The following is a 17,381-nucleotide window of genomic DNA, read 5'->3' as shown; positions in this document are numbered from 1 at the left end:
TGTTCTCTCCTGCTCCTTGCTCACATCCTGTGTGTTCCTGCAGGGAAGTGACGCCCGGGCAGGTGTACCGCTACCAGGTGCAGGCAGTCTCTGGGACAACCTTGGGAGAAGCTTCCCCACCGCTCGTCCACGTCCACGGAGCGCCCTACTGTGGGGATGGGAAGGTGACCGCGTAAGTCAAGAAACTCATGCTCTCAGCTGAGGTACTTTAAGCTGGCTGGTCATCCTGCCCCAAAGGGAAGTGCAGGGTTGGTCCTCCACCCAGGGGTACCGGCCTGAAGATAGCTGTGCTCCCAGCATAGGAGATGGAGATGGTCTTTGTGAGGAGCAGGGTCTGGATGAGGGGTCCAACCTGAACTTTGTCCCCGTTTTCATCCCCTGGGCAAGATGCAGTGTCTTTTCTCCTCCCTCTTACCCCATGTGGTGTTCTTCCTCTTCTCCCTCCTTCTATGAAAATGGACCCAAGACATGGAGTCCTCACTTGTTATGAGGCAGAAGCACACAGGGAGTGTGAGTCAAGGGTGGTGTTAACGCATCCGGGTGCTGTCCTCTTAGGAGCCTGGAGGAAGAATGCGATGATGGGGACTTGCTGGATGGAGATGGCTGCTCCAGGAAGTGTAAGAAGGAAAAAGGCTTCAACTGTGTCGGTGAGTCTGAGTAGATTTGAGATATCCTTGCTAGGCAGAAATCAAAACAGTGAACTGCTCTCACTTCCCTCATAACAGTCCTTAGAGCACGTGGTGGTGCACGTCACTGTAATAAAATGTGGATCTGCAGCTGGAGTGATCTACAGGGTTTGTCAGGCCCTTGTGATGGGAAATCCCAGGGCCAAATGACCAGCACGCCTCCTGGGAGAGGAGTTGTGTGTGCCTGCAGCCTGGTTTGCAAGCAGGGCATTCTCCATCTCCTTGCAGGAGAGCCGAGTCTGTGCTATGTGCACGATGGAGATGGCGTGTGTGAGCCCTTCGAGAAAACAAGCAGCGTCCTGGACTGCGGTCCCTACACGCCTGATGGATACGTGGACCTGTGGGCAGCAAAAGCCTATGCCTCCCATCAGGATGAGAAGTCCTGCCCTGCTTCCTTGGCCACTGGAGAGCCTGTTGCAAAGGTAAGTGAAGGCGTGATGAAAAAAAAGACTTTTCTAGCAATAAATCCCCACCCGCTCCTCAGTAAAGCTGGGGGATTTGCTGTCTGAGCAGGATTTTACTGAGGCAGAAATCAAAGCTTCAGAGCATCTCTGGAAGTGTTCACTGACTACTGTGCTCCCATGCAGAGAGCCAGTAGAGGACCAGAGCATTTCCTACACCCCTCTTGCAGTAGTTTCTAGGGCCAGGAAGTGCAGTCCATGGAGGGGTTTCTCATCAAAATGGGGGGCACCTCCCCTCTATGCAGTTTAGGTACCACCCCTGTCCCACCAGCTCAGTACACATGAGCAGTGGTCCCACAAACAAACAAACAAACAAAAAAAATAATACCTTATAAAATTGGGGCCTGAAAGGATAAAATCACATGTACATCAACATCTGTGCTGCTCTCAGGCTGTCTGATCTGAAGCCAAAGAAAAAATCAATGGGAGAATCATCTTTCATATAGGCTTTGGAGCAGGGCCCTGGAGGTCCTAGGATGGGATTTCACCTGATCAGTGTTAACATGGTGTAACATGGTGTGTGTGTGTGTGTGTGTGTGTGTGTGTGTATTCTTTCCTAGCAAGCTGAAGAAGAGGATTAAGAGTGTAGACAGGGCACATTTTTTGCCATTTGTATGAGCGCTTCAGCTGACCTAACGATCTGAGTATCATGAAGATGGTTCCTTACTTAGTTAAATTGTCCGTATGTATGTAATTAGTGGGATGCCTTGGGCTTGGGTGTCTAATCCTCTAGAAGGACACACTTATCTCCCGGGCTTTGTCCCCCAGGCCTAGAGGGAGGCCTGGAACACCATAGGGCACCAAATGGTGCTGAAACCTGGTATTCAGGCAAAAAGATCTCATCTTTAGATCTTGTTGGCCCAGTCACAATCCAGAGACTATGGTCCTTCTGCCATCCTACAGCCTGGCTCAGGCCCACAGACACCATGAGATACTTCAACAGCATGTTTACACCACCCCAAAAGGACAAAGGCCTTCTGCACACGTGTGAGGAACACCTCAGGGTCCTTACCTCTGCTTCACACTGTGTTGAGCCTCCCCTTAGGTTCTGTAGGTGCTCTTTAATTCTGTCTCTTGCTTCCCTCTCTTCTTTCTGGGTTGAAAAAAAAATATACAAACCTCTCTTCTTTCAGGCATGTAAATCCTACCTTCACGCTGTGCCAAAGGACCTTTCCCAGGCTGCTTGGTTCCCATGTTCTCACAGCCAAGACAATGCTCAGGATCCAAATGAGGAGAGGATGCCCTTGGGCGGTGAGAGAGTTTGGCTCAAGGTAAGTGAGGGCGTGTGGTCAGGCACAGAAAGATATGCTTGCCTTTATCCCAACACTTTGGTGACCAAGGCCAGTCCTCTTCTGCCCTTCAGTAGGAGCTATGGCAGTCTGAAAAGCTGCTTGGATGAGACTGTATACCCTAACAAGCTCTTTGCAAACCCTGGATGCCTGTGGCTGGGTCTTAGGTAGTTGCCCCATTCCCACTGTGAACAGCAAACCCATCCTGCGGCGGACTGCCAGGAGGAGGGCTGTGCCAGAAACCAGAAGCCCACAGAAATGTTTTGAGGCTGAGAAACAACTTGCTCCTGACTACTCCCTGCAGTCGAGCTGTGCTGTTACACCCGCAAAAGGGTGGGCACAAGCTGGCTGAGCTGTGCTAAAGGCCCATGTTGTTGTTGTTGCTCCCCATGGCTGGGAAAAGCAGCAGCGGGTGCTTCAGAAGCTGTGAGGGTTATATAGGAAGAGCAGCATCTTTGGGGATGCTGGGTCACCTGCAGCCTGAGCCTCCGAGAGAGGCTGCTCTCGACACAAGGATAAAGATCAGAACATCTGCTTTTCAGCCTCATGAAAATCCCACTTCCAGTTGGCTTCATCTGGAGATGTACTGTCCTCCTGCCCCGGTGACTGCACCTAAGGAGATGCTTTTCTGTGCCCAAGCTGCTGGTCCCCAGCCTGCGCTGGTCTTGGGAGGGTGTCTGGCACATCAACCTCTCCATCCCAGCAGGCAGGGCAGGGGAGAGCTGAGGGCTGGGCCAAGGCGGTTTTTACAGTGTTGATTTTCTGACTGCAGCCACAGTTTGGAGGTTTCGTGGCTGCTGCCTCGTGTTACTGGAAAGATGGGTTGTGGCTTGCTGCTTCCTCAGCAGCCTGAGGGACACCTTGCCCTGCTTGGCTGGAGGCTGTCTAGAGAGAACCTCATCCTGGGACTCAGAGCCTTAGGGAATCACCAAACCCAAGTCAATAAACTTTGCTCTTGCCTCTCCATCCTCTCTGAGGTCCTCTCCAAAGAACTTCCTTTAACTGATTTTTTTTTCCCCCTCTGTCTGTGCTCACAACCTACTTTCCAGCTTCAGTCTCTGGTGCAGGCCATGACAGACGTACCTCTTTTCTTCCTTTGCTAGCAAGAAGGCAGAAATCTCCCTCTCTGCCCTACCTAGATGAAAGCTTGCTCTCCACTTCTCACTGGGGGTTAAAGCACGTTCCAGTTTTATTGGAGCTTGTGGTCAGTTCTCTTCCTCTATGGATGTTTATATTAAAGACTTTCATTACTGGTTCTCCATGCTCTCTTTAGGAGTGCTATTATTTTCCGCCCATAAAATTATTTATGGACTAGTAATAAATATGCCCTTTTCTTTCTTTTTTTTTTTCTTTCTTTTTTTTTTTTTTAATAGTTTGCCTGATTGGTAACATATTGGGTTGGGAAAGACAGATTCTTGTTGACAATTTGCCTAGCACGCCCGCCTGTGCGGACAGGAATGGTGCTGCTCGTACATGCATGCACATGTAATTTCGTGGCTACCACCCCCCTCGGCCATTTTAGAGCTGCACCTGTGTCACCTGGGTTAAAACCATGCTACAAGCCTCAGCACAGCGTAGGAATTGCTTCCTACCTTCTCAGGAGGTAGCACCAATGAGCGAGGAAAAGGTTGGATCGTGTTGTAGGGGGGCAAGAGGTGCACGTGGCTGTACTACCTAATGAAGCATCGACTGTGCAGATGGGAATAATTACCACTTGCAGATCTGCGGCCATGCTTTGTTCTCTGTTTGCAACACATCCGATGCAGGGAGGAATCAAAATCACTTGGAGGCAAGTCACGATGCGTAACACACAGGAAATTAAATGTGAAGGGGGGGAGGGAGGAAGAAGAAAAATTAAACAGATAGCCTGCTGTGGTCAAGCACAAAATATATAAAAATAAATTAAGAACTATTTTTTTTTTTTTAAGTAAATTGGGATGTTAGGTAATCAAGCTGCCCTGGCTCTAACTTGGGGCCACTCAGTGCACTCCTGCAGGCTGGGAGACCTGAGCTGGCACCCAAGGCTTGCTCCTGTCCATGGCTGTGTCACTTTGGCTGCCTGGGTGGGATAGGGAGCGGTGGGGCAGGTGCCGTCCTCACCCCATGCTGGCACCGGTCGAGAGCTGAACTCTGTGGTGTGCATGGGCAATGCCCAGCATGGCTGGGCTGAAACGCCGCTTGGTGGCTGCTCTCCGGGCTGCGCCTGGCCAGCCGGGACTTGTCCTCCTCCCAAATGCAGCTTCGCCTTGAATTTCTGGACTCCATCTATGCCTGCATTCAACAAAAACACTCCATAGGGTGGATCTGGATTGAAACACATCTTGGCGCTGGGTGTGGGGGGGGTCTGGGGTGGGGGAGAAAAACATTTCTATCCTCTTACTTCCCAGGAACGTCTGCCCTGCCGTGATTGATGCCACCCATTTCCCGGCTGCCTTCTGTAGCCTTCAGGGCTGCAGACAAGTGGGGAGCTGTCAGCTCTCCGAGCAGGCAGGACTTCCTGCCACAAATCTTTCCACGTGTTGGCTGACGGACAGCTCGCGCTCGCTCCGGCTTCTGGGGATGTGTCTTGTTTTTAATGGAAATAGCGTGGCAGCAGAGCCTCGCTCATGTAGAAGCGGGAGCCTGGTGAGGAAGGGCAGAGAAAGGGGGATCCAGGTCTCGGTCAAATAGGGCTTCGTTTTAACAGCAGTAAATGGGGAAGCTGGGGAGGTGCCATAAATGCATGGCAAGGCAGGACTGGTGCACGTGGGAAATACTAGTGAAGGGAAAGAAGGAGGGGGAGGACTGTGTTTCTGCACCCTCCCTTCCCTCCCCCTGCCCACTCACTGACCCCACACAGTGTGTGAACCCCAACCCTCCTCTCCCCATGTGCTCCCTCCTTGCCTTCCTCTGGTGCGATCAGGAGGGTTGCATCAGGTGTGCGTGCTCCGACTCTCTCACCCAGGTGTGCTTCGAGCGGCCCGCGGTGCCCACCTCCATCCTGGTCTTCCTGGCCTCTGACGGCACGGCCCCAAGCGACCAGCACAAGCCGAGGGTGACCGTCCAGCTGAGCGATGTGGACGGGCTGAACCGCTCCTTGGGTGAGCACTGGGTGCAGTGCCCCTCCTTCCCAAACTGTGCTCTGAGCTTTGCTGAGACACGTGGGCAAGCAGGAGTGGTGGTGGAGCACCGAAATGAGACACAATGCTACCAGCGCTGAGCTAGTGCCTTCTTTCCTCCTCTTCACCTCGCAGGGACGCACGAGCTGTCGTGTCAGCACAACCCGCTCGTCATCGATGCGACCCGTGGCCAGCAGGACCCGTCCTACCGGGCCGGGTCGGTGCTGCTCAACTTCTCCTCCCCGCTCGTGGGCGTCGCAGCCGTGGCCCTGCGGACGCCAGCTCTGCCGGGCTCCGCTGACCCCACCACCTGCCTGCTGCCACACAAGGAGGGACACGGCCATCAGCGATACAGGTATCGCCGCCTTGGGCACATTTCCAGGGGCTCTGGGCTTGGTTTTTGTGGGTTTGGCTCCGTGTGCTCATGCAGGGAGTGCCTGAGCTTGAATGGGGGGGAAGGGGGTGGACCAGGTGGCCCCTTCCAACCCTGGCTGTTCCGTGACGCACTCTCTGAGTTGCTTTGTGACTGTTCTCAGGTGGGATTTGAGATGTTACTGGAAAGTCAGGTGTAATTAGACTTGATTTGCTTATCTTGCTGCATGGGGGAGGGTGCAGGAAAGCAGACTTTGTGCATGGCCTGTGCATATGCACAGAAGTGCATGAAGGCAGTGTTTCCTGATGGGAAAACCAAGCTTTCTCTGCTGAGCAGCTATTACTGAGGGTGAAATGTAGGTTTCTTCTGTGTGCGCTTTGCCAACATCATCCCACCCAGTCCCTTCCTTCCCTGCACTATGGGGAACACGGACGAAGCTCCCCCTGCCACGGCTGGCAGCCTCCCTTTGTTGGCTTGGGCTGCCTCGCTGATAAAGATGATAGCTGCCATGCTGCTTTGATGCCAGGCACTCAGCAGTGCCCGAGTGTCTTTGTAAAGCTGTGAACAAGAGGAGGTGTTTACAAAACGGAATGCTGCTTTCCAGGCTGGTTGAGCTAGCAAAGGCACAGGTAAGGACCATCACCCAAGATAGGTTAAGGCGACAAGGCAGCAAGAGCATGCGGACATGAGGAGGGACAAGAGGATGATGTTCAGCTTTGTCCTGGAGCAGTAGTGGGGCTGGCAACCACTGGTTGCTAAAATCATGCAACTGGGAATGCTGAGTTTGGGTCTGAGCTATTGTGGAGGCACTAAGAGCAAAGGGCTCTGGCTAGGGTCATCGCATCGCTACTCCTGTCATTATCTTTCTGCTGCTGATGGCCCTGGATGGATGAACATCCCTGATAATGAATGAGCGTGCGTGTGTTTGTCTAAAAGCTTGTGGGATCACGGTGCGATTGATTTATGTAGAGTTCTGGAAGCTGTGAATATCCAGCAGTTGCTTTTTACTTTTTTTTTTTTTTTAAGTGCATGTGTGATTTATACAGAAACATAAATCTTAGTGAGTCAGCATATAAATATTATTCTCAGCCTTACATTAAAGGATCAGTGTCCACCTGAAATGCAGTCCGTTTCCTCCTGGTAGCTGTTACAGCTATGCACACACATGCTTCCAAGCCCCTAGCCAACTGATGTGGTTTTTCAATTACATTTTCTCATCCTTTAAAATAATTTTGTGCTCTCATTGCTTAAGAGCTTCCCCCTCCCCCTCAGAAGTGGCTGGAAGGATGAACAGACTGACCAGACATAGCTCAGCATCGCTTATGCATGGGCAGAAGTACATAAAGGGAAAAATAGAGGAAAGTAAATGTTTCTCTCTTAAAAGTTTCATAAAAACATATAGCTGGTGAGAGAGGAGAAGGTTCAAGGAGAGAGAAGAAGGTTCAAGGAGAGACCCTGTCTGCTCATTTTCTGTTAGGCACCAGTGGATCCACATCAGTAAAGATCCAATCCCACCTTCAGGAAAAGCACCCTAATTTACCACTTCCAGTGTCGGGAAAGAGGAAGTCAGCAAAGTCAGGCATGGGGCTGGCCTTTGGAGAAGAGATTTCTGGAGCAGTTTCCTCTGGCCAGAGGTATCATGAGGTTCCAGCCATTAACAGGATGGACACAGGGCAGAAATCAGCCTTGTTACAGTGTCTTAAAAATCTTCTGCTCATCAGCCAGGCAGGAAGAATGGCCAAGTGATCAGCTTTAGCCCTTCCTTATCATGAAGCAGCTTCAAGCACCCCAAATCCAGGCTGCTGGCCTCCCTGCAGTGACCTTCCCTGCTCAGCTGCGAGGGGGCAGGATGTTAAACTGCAGGTTATGCACATGTCCTTAGCAAACACGCTAAGCAAATCAGATCCCCAGAGTCTCAGGAGTAGGAAATGCTATTTATAGTGTTGCTTTTCTGGACAAGAGGCTTGAATATTTAGAGGGGGTAAGGCTTTGATTTACAATCTGCAGTAATCTCACTAATAATAAAGGATCTGCCTTTGCTAAGTCAGGAAAGGTCCAAGTATTTTTTTTCCCCTTTATTGTATTTATAAAATCTATTTCATATCCAAAACAAATGTTCAGCAGTATTTTTATTTTTCAGGGCTAATAATTGGTTTCACATAAGGGCAGGTGGAATCTGCGGAAAAGTATCCCTATTTAAAACACAAAACAAAACAAAACAAAACAAAAAAAAAGGAATGTAAAATCTTTACAGGTTTAGAGATATTCAACTGTAAAAGATCATAGAAGATCTGTGTTATTCCAATAAAAAGTTGAATTGACCATTCGTGTGCACCCAGCCTCACATACACAGTACGTGCATGTAAGTGCTTTCCTAAAATAACCCAAGAAAGGGACAGTAACAAAAGCAAGAAAGAAACGAGGTTTCCTGACTTCAGCCTAGAAACGCTCATTGCCAAAATAATAAATATAACTGCTTGGTATTTCTGCAACATCTTTCATCTTGAAGGATCTCAAAGTGCTTTTCAGGCTTAGGAAAACAAAGAGATCACGTTTCTGCTGGTGAAATGCAGCCATCTCCAGGTCAGGATGCAGCAGGCGATTGTCGCTAGAAAAACACATCCTTGTTTTGAAGAAAGAGTTGCCTTCTCCCTTCAAACCCACCTCAGGCATCACAGGTGAGAAGAGCACTGGCAGACCAAAGTGTCATGGACCTTGCCCCTCACTGCCAGCACCGCCACCCCCTCTCCACTGCCTCTGCCAGCACCCAGGGCTCTTTTTCGCATTCTGCAACGAATCGCAACCACATGAGGTTGAGCAGAAACCAGACTTTTAATAAGTTTCCTGAAAATTCCCATCTACAGAGATAAATGTGCCTGGTATGAAACTGGATGCAGGGCACTCTCCCGTGGGTCTGTCCCTTCCAAACCAAGCTGCACCTAGAGCAAGGAGTGCTGCCCCTCGACGGGACTGCCATCCCACCAGGCTCGGGCTCTCCAACTTCCATGCTTTTCTTTTTAAAACTGAGCCACAATCCCTCCTGTTTTCCTTGGTACAGACTATATATTGAACCAGGGGAACATTGTTCATTTCCTCTGTTATTTTTATTTTTAGCTCAGTTTTATTTTTAGCGTGTTTTATTTCATGTTAGCATATGCTGGGAAATGCCTTGGCAAGTTAACAGGCAAGGTGCTACAAAATGCAGGCTGCGTTGTGTTTCTATTTCCTGCGTGCCTGCCCTCCTCTGCGCCCTCAGAGCTTCATTTCATGCACCCAAGGGGAGCCTGGCCAGGCTTCCTCCTTTATGGAAGGGGACTGTCAGGGAGGGAAAGTCAGAGGGAGGAGGGGAATTGTATCTTTTAGTGTTAAACTGCTGCCCATCAGAGCAAGCTGTGTCTGTGCGGCTCTGTGCACATCCTCTCTCCTTGGCCTGCAGGACAAAACTTCTCAAGAACCAAGTGGTCCCAACCACCACCTTTCCCAGGGCATGGGCTCACCTCAGCCTTTGGCTCTGCCCTTAAACCTCTCAAGGTGCCTCTCCTCTGGCAGCAGAGGTGACGATGCAAACCCTCGGAGGTGCTAGGACTGTCTCCAGGGGCTGCTCCATACCCTTTGCTCTCCGCAGCCCAGCTTGCTCCTTGGTTTTAATGTTTCTTATATGGGCTTTTTTGGGATGCTCAAGGCCTCTTCTGCCTTTCCCTGGGGTTAGCCAGTCTCACCTGGGGAAAACAAATCTCTCAGCACAATTTATTTTCACCAGTTTGATCCTGAGAGTTGAACACAGTAGCTGAACAGCTCAGAAACAGGCTGCTTGGTGTCACCTTAGAGGAAGGGCTGCCTGGTCCCAAAAGTGTTCCTTAAATGTGGCCAGCCCCTGATACACAGCAGGAAGGTGAGCTGCCATGGACATGCTGCGTGTGATGCAAGGGACGTTTCCTTCCTGGCTCAGGCACATCTCCTGGTGAGACCCTTGAACCTCGGTCTCGATTCCTTCCCTCTCTTACCAGTAGGGACATTACGTGAATCACACAAAGCCTTCTGTCCTCCCTGTGTCCCATGAAGAAGGGAAGGAGCTCTGGGAGACCCGGGTTTGCTGCTGGAGCCCCTCAGTGTACCACTGCAGCCAGCCTGCCCCATTCTGTACTGCCTTCCCCAGTGTTGCACAGAGGCAGTGACATTTTCCCCAGAAGCTGAATTAAACACATCCTTCAGAAAGCTTTCCTATCTCCTATTACAGGCTGCAGGAGGTGATGAGTTCAACATCTCCCCTGCTGAGCTATTCTTGCATACAGTAGCCCTCTGTGATGAGAAGCAGCCTCTTTCATGATTTCAGGATGAAAGCTGTCCATCTCCAGCTCCGGTCACTGCCTTTTGTTCCATCCTCCCCAGCAAGGGATTGTCCCCCTCTACTCTGCCCTTGTAAGGCCCCACCTGGAGTGCTGCCTCCAGGTCTGGGGCCCCCGGCACCAGAAGGATGTGGGGCTGTTAGAGGGGGTCCAGAGGAGGCCACGAGGATGATTAAGGACTGGAGCACCTCTCCTACAAAGAAAGGCTGAGAGAGCTGGGGATGTTCGGCCTACAGAAGAGAAGGCTCCAGGGTGACCTCATGGCAACCTTTCAATACCTGAAGGGGACTTATAAAAAAAGATGGGGAGTGACTCTTTACTCCATCAGATAATGACAGGACAAGGGGGGAGTGGTTTTAAACTTAACGAGGGGAGATTTAGATCTGAGGTCAGGAAGAAATTCTTCACTGTAAGGGTGGTGAGGCAGTGGAACAGGTTGCCCAGAGAGATTGCGGATGCCCCGTCTCTGGAGGTGTTCAAGCCCAGGTTGTATGAGGCCCTGGGCAACCTGATCTAGTGGGTGGTGACCCTGCCCATGGTAGGGGGTTGGAACTGCGTGGTCTTTGAGGTCCCTTCCAACCCAAGCCATTCTATGATTCTGTGATTCTTTCTGTCGTGACAAGAAGTTTTTTCTCCTTAAACCTCCTAGCATAAGTCCTGTAGTTGAGCTGTGGCTTCTGGCTGTAGTTCCCTTTAGAAATCCCTCCAGTATTCCTACAGCCTTCTTGGTGCTAGTGTCATTACCACTGCTGCATTTATTGCAAGACCACCTCCTTCCTTCTGGAAGGCATCCTTTATATACGCCCAGGAACCCAGCTACACGTGCAAAGCTTATGAGTGAACAACCTAGTGAGAAAGAGCTTTTCAGAGGATGAACCTAGGTGGCACGCCGACACCTTCACACAGCCCAGAGCCACCGGGCTTAGCCCAGCTGCCACAGGAGAGCCAAAGACAGGATCACTCTAGAGATCAGGTAATAATTAATTAGGAGTCTAGCTCGATGTCTGTAAGAGAAAGCTGGCTGGAGGTGTGACTGGTTTTCAGGACCAACTGGCATGATGGAGATCGCTGTAGTGGTTCAGCCCTGGGTTTGTCCATCCGGCACCGTGCTGTGCCGAGGCTCGAGCTGCCCCTTGCCCAGGCTCGATCCCACCTCCAGACAAGACAGGAGGGGGCAGAAGCAAGGTGCAGCATGTTGTGTGAGGATCGGATGTGGGTAAAGGTGACCTCGGGGACAGCTGAGTTTCCATCACTGAGAGATACGAGAGATGTTTGTCAGCTGTACCTACCATAGGAAGATGTGCGGTGGTGGGTGTGTGGTGTTCGTTCAGCAGGTTGGTGGGCAGAGAAGTGAGCGTGTATGGCCGTGGTGGGTGACTGGATAAACAGATGAACTTATATGGTCTAGGATGCACTCATGTAAATGATAATGGCTATCTGGTGCCGTGGCAAAGGCCTGAAGAATTGTACTGAAGTGGCCACCTCTCAGTGGTAGGCCCGAGGCTCTGTGTCAGGTGCAGGCAGAGGAAGCCACCGCTTCCACCTGGGGCAGCTCAGACCAGAGTGGGTTTTCTCCATCTCCTCTGTGCTGGCAAGGGCTCTGGGCTCTGGTCACAGCAGGGCATGCGGCCCAGCAGACACATCCTGCCCACGTGCTCTGTTCGGGAAGGAGACAGGCCAGCTCCACACAGCAGGATGAAGGTACAGCCCATCCTGCCTCAGGCTGGGAAGCACAACAGCCCAAACCCAGCGTCCTGTTCAGCCCTGCTTTCTGAGCTTCTGTAAACCTAGTTCGGTGCATTCGACATCTCACTGGTACCTCCTCTCTATCTGTGAGGTGGATGACAGCAGATGACTCATAGGGATGTTATTTTTTTGGCAAGTTTCTCTGGGAGTCGCATACAGAAGCAAACATCTTTTCTTGAGGTGGCGGCCTCAATGAAGATCTTAATCAAGAAGTATCACCTCCGTTGGGTCTGTACATGCAGCCTGCTCCCACAAGGACGGTTGCCATCAGGTTTACTGTAATAGTGTGAGACCTTTCCCCTTCATGAGAAACATGCCTGAAGGGAGAAGAAATTTCCAAGTATTTCCAAAACACCTTTTCTCATTTCCCAGCTATCCTCGTTTGCTAGACCGCATTGGGGTAAACATCTTTTATCTCACCGATGTTCAGTGCTGCAATCCAGACTCCATCGGAGTGTATGCACCGACTACTTTCAACCTGGGGAGATTTGGCTGAAGCCTTTACCTTTCCATCAACACCTCCTATAGCCCCCTCTCCCCCAGATTTGCACTATGAGATGAACTTCATATAATAATAATTTTCCCCTGTTAAAGTTGGAGCTTGATGTTAAGGGCTGTTTTAGGAGCAATGTTTGGGTTGAAAGCTTGGGTAGATACTACAGCAATTTATGGATGATTTATTGTACTTTAGGCAGCTGCACTGTATTTGGTTTGGCTTTGCTTGACTTGGGTAAATCCATCAGTATTTTCTGGGTTCCGTGAAATAATTGCTGTAAAATGCAAAACTTCAGCTTTTCAGAATTTGGGTTCCATTACAACTAAATGATCCCTTCTTACCAGCATTGTCACCACTGGTTCAACCTGTTCCCTTGGTGGTGGTTGCCTCACACATTTATTAAAGAATGATGAAGAATCCCAAAGGAAAATCTTTACCCTAAGTGTATAGAATTGGTCCCATTTCATAAGAAAGCTCTTATCATTCCAGAGCACTTAAGGCCATCGCTAGGTAGAATTTCACAAATTTCCAGGTCTGAAATTCTCTTTCATGTATGAGTTATGGAACTCGATGAGCCCAGAAAGTCTTGCAGCCTGGTGCTGATGTGGAATAAGTTAGGAGAAAAAGCTTCGTATTTTGTAAAAATGTTGTTGACAAATCATTAGTTTGAGCTTCAAAGGGTGCTGGGATAAAAATGGAAATTTTTTTAGATGTTTCACATAGAAAAAAAAAATTATATTGGCTCACCATACGTCTTAAATGGTCTGAACCATAAATGGCCAAATGTCAGGAGTTTGCAGCTGTGATACAGAAATTTCATTTATCATCAAAAGGAGAAAGAGCTCCTTCATGCTGAGATCAGAACTGGGCTAACTACACCGTTTCCCTGTCCAGCCTTCGTTGGGGTGTTCCAGCGGCTGGGAGCAATGATTTATTCCATTGCGTTACCCGAGCCATAGTAAGGCACGATGGAGCCAGGCCACATGGCTTTTCTCGTCCTGCACTTGTATGGCATCAGGCTCAAAGGTGTCCTGACCCAGAATAAATGCAAAGACACTCACAGTGGTGTTGGCAATGATAAAGGAAGTGATCAAGGCAAAGTGTGTAGATTGAATGACTTTTTATTTTGTTTTTAATTGAACTTACTGATGTATTTGAGAATAGCAGCCAGCTTTCAGTGATGAGAGCCCCTCTTCAGGTCTGGAATAGCAGCATCAGACTTCAAAGTACAGGCTGAGAGCTCAGAGCTACTCAGGACTTGAGAACATGCCTCAGATCATATCCAAACTAAAATGTAGTGTGTTTTTTTTGTGGGATGTGGGCATTGGTAGTCACACAGAGAGAACAGTGACAGGGTAGTCACCTTCTGGGGCTAAGAGAGAAAGCTAAAAGATATCTCTATGCACATATAGAACATGTGCAAGATAATGCATGTGTGATGTATATAAAAAGGAACGTTTTGACCTCACATTATAATACAGTTATAAATCTCCCCACACACCTACCTCTACAGATCGTGGTGCATTTGTAATATCGTCAGAAACATGCGTGTTTCTTGGTCTGCTTTCTACCAGCATTGCCAGTTGTGTGTCCAAACTGGTGGAAACCAGAGCTGAAAACAATGCGTGCTGGGTTAGTGCTGTCACCAGACAGCAAACGTCCCAAGGGCCAGGGCTGTGTCACCGCTCCACCAGCACCCGTGGAGCTGCTCGAGCTGAGCCCTTGGCCTGGCTGGATGCATTTGGAGGTGCCACCACGATGAGCATGGCCTCACGAGCAGATGAATATGGGTCAGGATGGTGGCTGCATCCCGGGGAGGTGCAGCAGGGGCAGGGACCGCGTGTGTGTGCGCAGGGGGCGCGGACAGGGAGCAAAGCAGCCGCCCGGAGAAGGTAGCTGCAGGAGGGGATAGGGCCACAATTGGTACCAGATGCCCTCAGAAGCTAATGACCTGACAAACGCTCTGCTCATAAAACAAATTCTTTAAAAAGGAAGCAAATGGAAATATAAGCTAGTGAAAGAATTTGCAGCAGCTGCCCTGAAACCATTTCTCACTTCATAAACAGGTCTGCATTGAAAAAACAGCCCCTTTTTTCTTGTTCTCCTTTGTGGTCCCCTCCCGTGCCGTTCCTCCCCTCCGCCTGTGCCCACCAGCTCTTGCAGAGCTGTGGCCCCCAGGTTTCCACCGTGCCTTTGGCTCGGCAGACTTGTCCAGACTCAGCGGCACATTGCGTTCCCTTAATATCCATGTCAGCACCAGGTTTTTTGTCATTTGAGGAATTTCTAGCCATGTGTCCTCAGCTGGAGGGCTTGAGCAAATGCGGGAAGCAAAGGCAGCACGACATAGGCTTCCTGTCGGCCAAACATAGTGCACAAAATTGGGGCAGCCCTGTGCAAAGTGGGGCTTGGCCAGGGAGCAGGGGAGCATCAAGGGGCATCTTCTGCCCCCTGCTATTGCCTGGAGCTGCAGCACCTCTGCCCCACTCCAGGAGGGCTGATGTCAACCTTAGCACCACTTGCAAAAGGATAAAAACAAAGAAACAAGCAAAAAACAAGAGTCCTAGCCACCAAATGTCCTAGGTATTCCCCAGCTGAGCCTATAGAGCTGGACAGATGCACGTGGAGGTGTTCTTGTTCCCGAAGAGCTTGGCATCGCTGCAGCTTAGCACAGCCATGTGGACATGAAGCTCTGGACTCTGCTGCCAGGTCTGGGGGGTCTGCACGTAATTTGAAGAACATCTCATGGATGGCGTGGATCTGCAGGGGTTCCTTCTCCAGCTAAACCTTTTTTTTTTGCAGTTGGAGCATCCCCCGTGGGTTCTCTGATGTCCAATGCAGTGTTTGATGTGCCTGTTGCCCTTCTAGGAGTAGAGGTTTTAAAAGGCTTCTTCATCTTTTCTTCCTGACCACTTGTTGATGCTAATCTTGTCATTAAATAGTAGCACAGGGAACTCTTATTTCACGCTAAAGCTGACTGAAATTGAGGCGTGGGTTCAAAAGTTACTGGGAAGGAGGAACATCCAGTGTTGCTGTCTGGGCTTTGTTACCTCTGGAAAGCCAAGCCTGGAAGAAGCAGGGGCTGAGGGATAGGCACGCATCTCTGTACCCATCCATGACCTGCTGGGCATCCCATGCAGGTGCCACCTGGAGAGCCACCCCTCTGCTGCACAACGCCAGGGGTCTGCTGGCTGACCCCGTCCCTCTTCTTCTCCGTAGCTGTGCCCACGGTGCCTGTGCAGGGCCGGGAAGCTGCACGAAGCCCCCTATTGCTCACACCGCCAGCATGAACTGCACCTCTGATGGCCCGAGGCACATGGAGTGCTCCGTCACCTGCGAAAAGGGCTTCGTGCTCCGCTCCAGCAGCGGGAAGAGCCTGGGCTCCACGCAGGTGAGTGGGCACCGGGGTGGGGGTGAGTGACCGCTGGGCCAGTTGAGAAAGGCTTAAGCACCCCAGGGTGGTTGGTGTGGCCCCAGGACACGTTGTCCTTCCAAACCCAGGCTTTTTCAATGAACCTCAGTCTGATGGTGGCCCTGGCACTGGACCTCAGTGGTGGTGGCCCTGCTCCGGACCCTCTCCTTCCTCTGCTGCCATCCCCCCAGGCCCCCAAGCCCTGTGCTGCCACAGCTCTGCCAGGCTAAATGCCACTGCAGGGGACATCCCAGGCCAGGGTGGTGCACTCCCACAGAGGGAGAGGTAGGCATTTCTCTTCTCTGGATGGGCACTGCTGGGAGGGCTAACCATCCCAGGGATGTTTTCTCTTTTAAAGTTGAAGTTAGTGGCTCGGGGAAAAAAATGACGTCCTTGCAGAGCGACTATATTTAGAGGGCTGCAGAGGAGAGCAGCCTCCAGGAGCTTTTCTTCCTTTGTGCCGCGCTGCTATACTGCTGCCCAGCCGCTGGGGCAGTGCAGAGGTCAGCACGAAAGAGCTCCAGAGGGCCAGGGGCTGCCTTGTAAAAGCCACGAGCCACCTCCGCTCTCAGCTGGTGACCGAGGACACTCAGGGCTGACAGGTCCTTGGGAGCTGAGTCGCCTTGGCCGGGTCATTGGCACAGCGTGTCCCATGCTTCTCCTGTTCCTGGGGAGGGAACAGAAGCCTCAGGGCTGTGCTGGCCACCATGCAGGCCTGAAGGGAAGAGCGGAGCCAGGCCATGGAAGCAGGATGGACCTTTCTGCCCTGCGGAGAGCTGTGGGTGCTCGCCTCTGGCAGGCACATGTCCTGTGAGAGGTGCTATAGATTCCTTTCCTGGTCTGCGGGGAGGATGGGGGAGAGCATGGTGTGGCCAGCAGCTTGGTTTCCTTGCCTGCAGCTCGCCACGTTTCCCTAGTCTCCGATAGTTTGCCTGTATGACCCTGCATACCAGTATACATCTCCCGGCATTTTAAGGAAAAATGCACAACTCTCCACTGGGTGTCCTCTCCACCTGGCTCAGTTTCACCACAATCCTGCCATGCACCAGACAGTACCAGGCTAAAATTTAGGGACGTCCCTCAGGGCCACCACGTCCAGGTGCCATCAGAATGTGCTGTCTGGGAGGACAGACCACAGGCAGCGTGGTTGTGCTCAATCAACGAAGGGGCAACAGGAAGAGTTGAAATAAACCTCTTTTTATTTTTATTTTTATTATTATTTTTATTTCATTTCATTTCATTATTTCATTTTATTTCATTTCATTTTATTTTATTTTTCTGCAGACCCTCTCTGAGGAGTGCTGGATTTGGGTTAGTGGTCTGGGGACAGCAATTGTGGCCCGCCATCATGTTTTGGCAAGGTCCATGGCACTTATTGACCACATTTAGGCCTGGCACCCCTGGTAGTTGGGACTCAGCTTCTCATGCAGTCCCCCGGATTCATAATTACAACTTATAAATGCTGTTATACGAACCT

At 50.7% G+C, this 17,381-nt stretch overlaps 1 protein-coding gene across 3 annotated transcripts in view; it reads left to right on the top strand.

Moving 5' to 3' along the window:
• Positions 1–17,381, top strand: part of PAPPA2 (pappalysin 2) — a 77,117-nt gene that overhangs the window by 30,191 nt on the left and 29,545 nt on the right. For all 3 annotated transcript variants that reach the window (XM_067001280.1, XM_067001279.1, XM_067001281.1), the window contains exons 8-14: positions 44–172; positions 556–647; positions 915–1,108; positions 2,281–2,418; positions 5,381–5,516; positions 5,670–5,889; positions 15,712–15,883. In XM_067001280.1, coding sequence (XP_066857381.1) covers positions 44–172; positions 556–647; positions 915–1,108; positions 2,281–2,418; positions 5,381–5,516; positions 5,670–5,889; positions 15,712–15,883 — 1,081 coding nt within the window. The remainder of the gene's footprint in view (positions 1–43; positions 173–555; positions 648–914; positions 1,109–2,280; positions 2,419–5,380; positions 5,517–5,669; positions 5,890–15,711; positions 15,884–17,381) is intronic.

Source organism: Anser cygnoides, chromosome 8 (genome assembly GCF_040182565.1).
Source record: "Anser cygnoides isolate HZ-2024a breed goose chromosome 8, Taihu_goose_T2T_genome, whole genome shotgun sequence".
In the NCBI taxonomy this organism is placed as follows: Eukaryota; Metazoa; Chordata; class Aves; order Anseriformes; family Anatidae; genus Anser; species Anser cygnoides.
The sequence above is the reverse complement of the archived record's forward strand: the minus strand, read 5'-3'. Positions and strand labels throughout refer to the sequence as shown.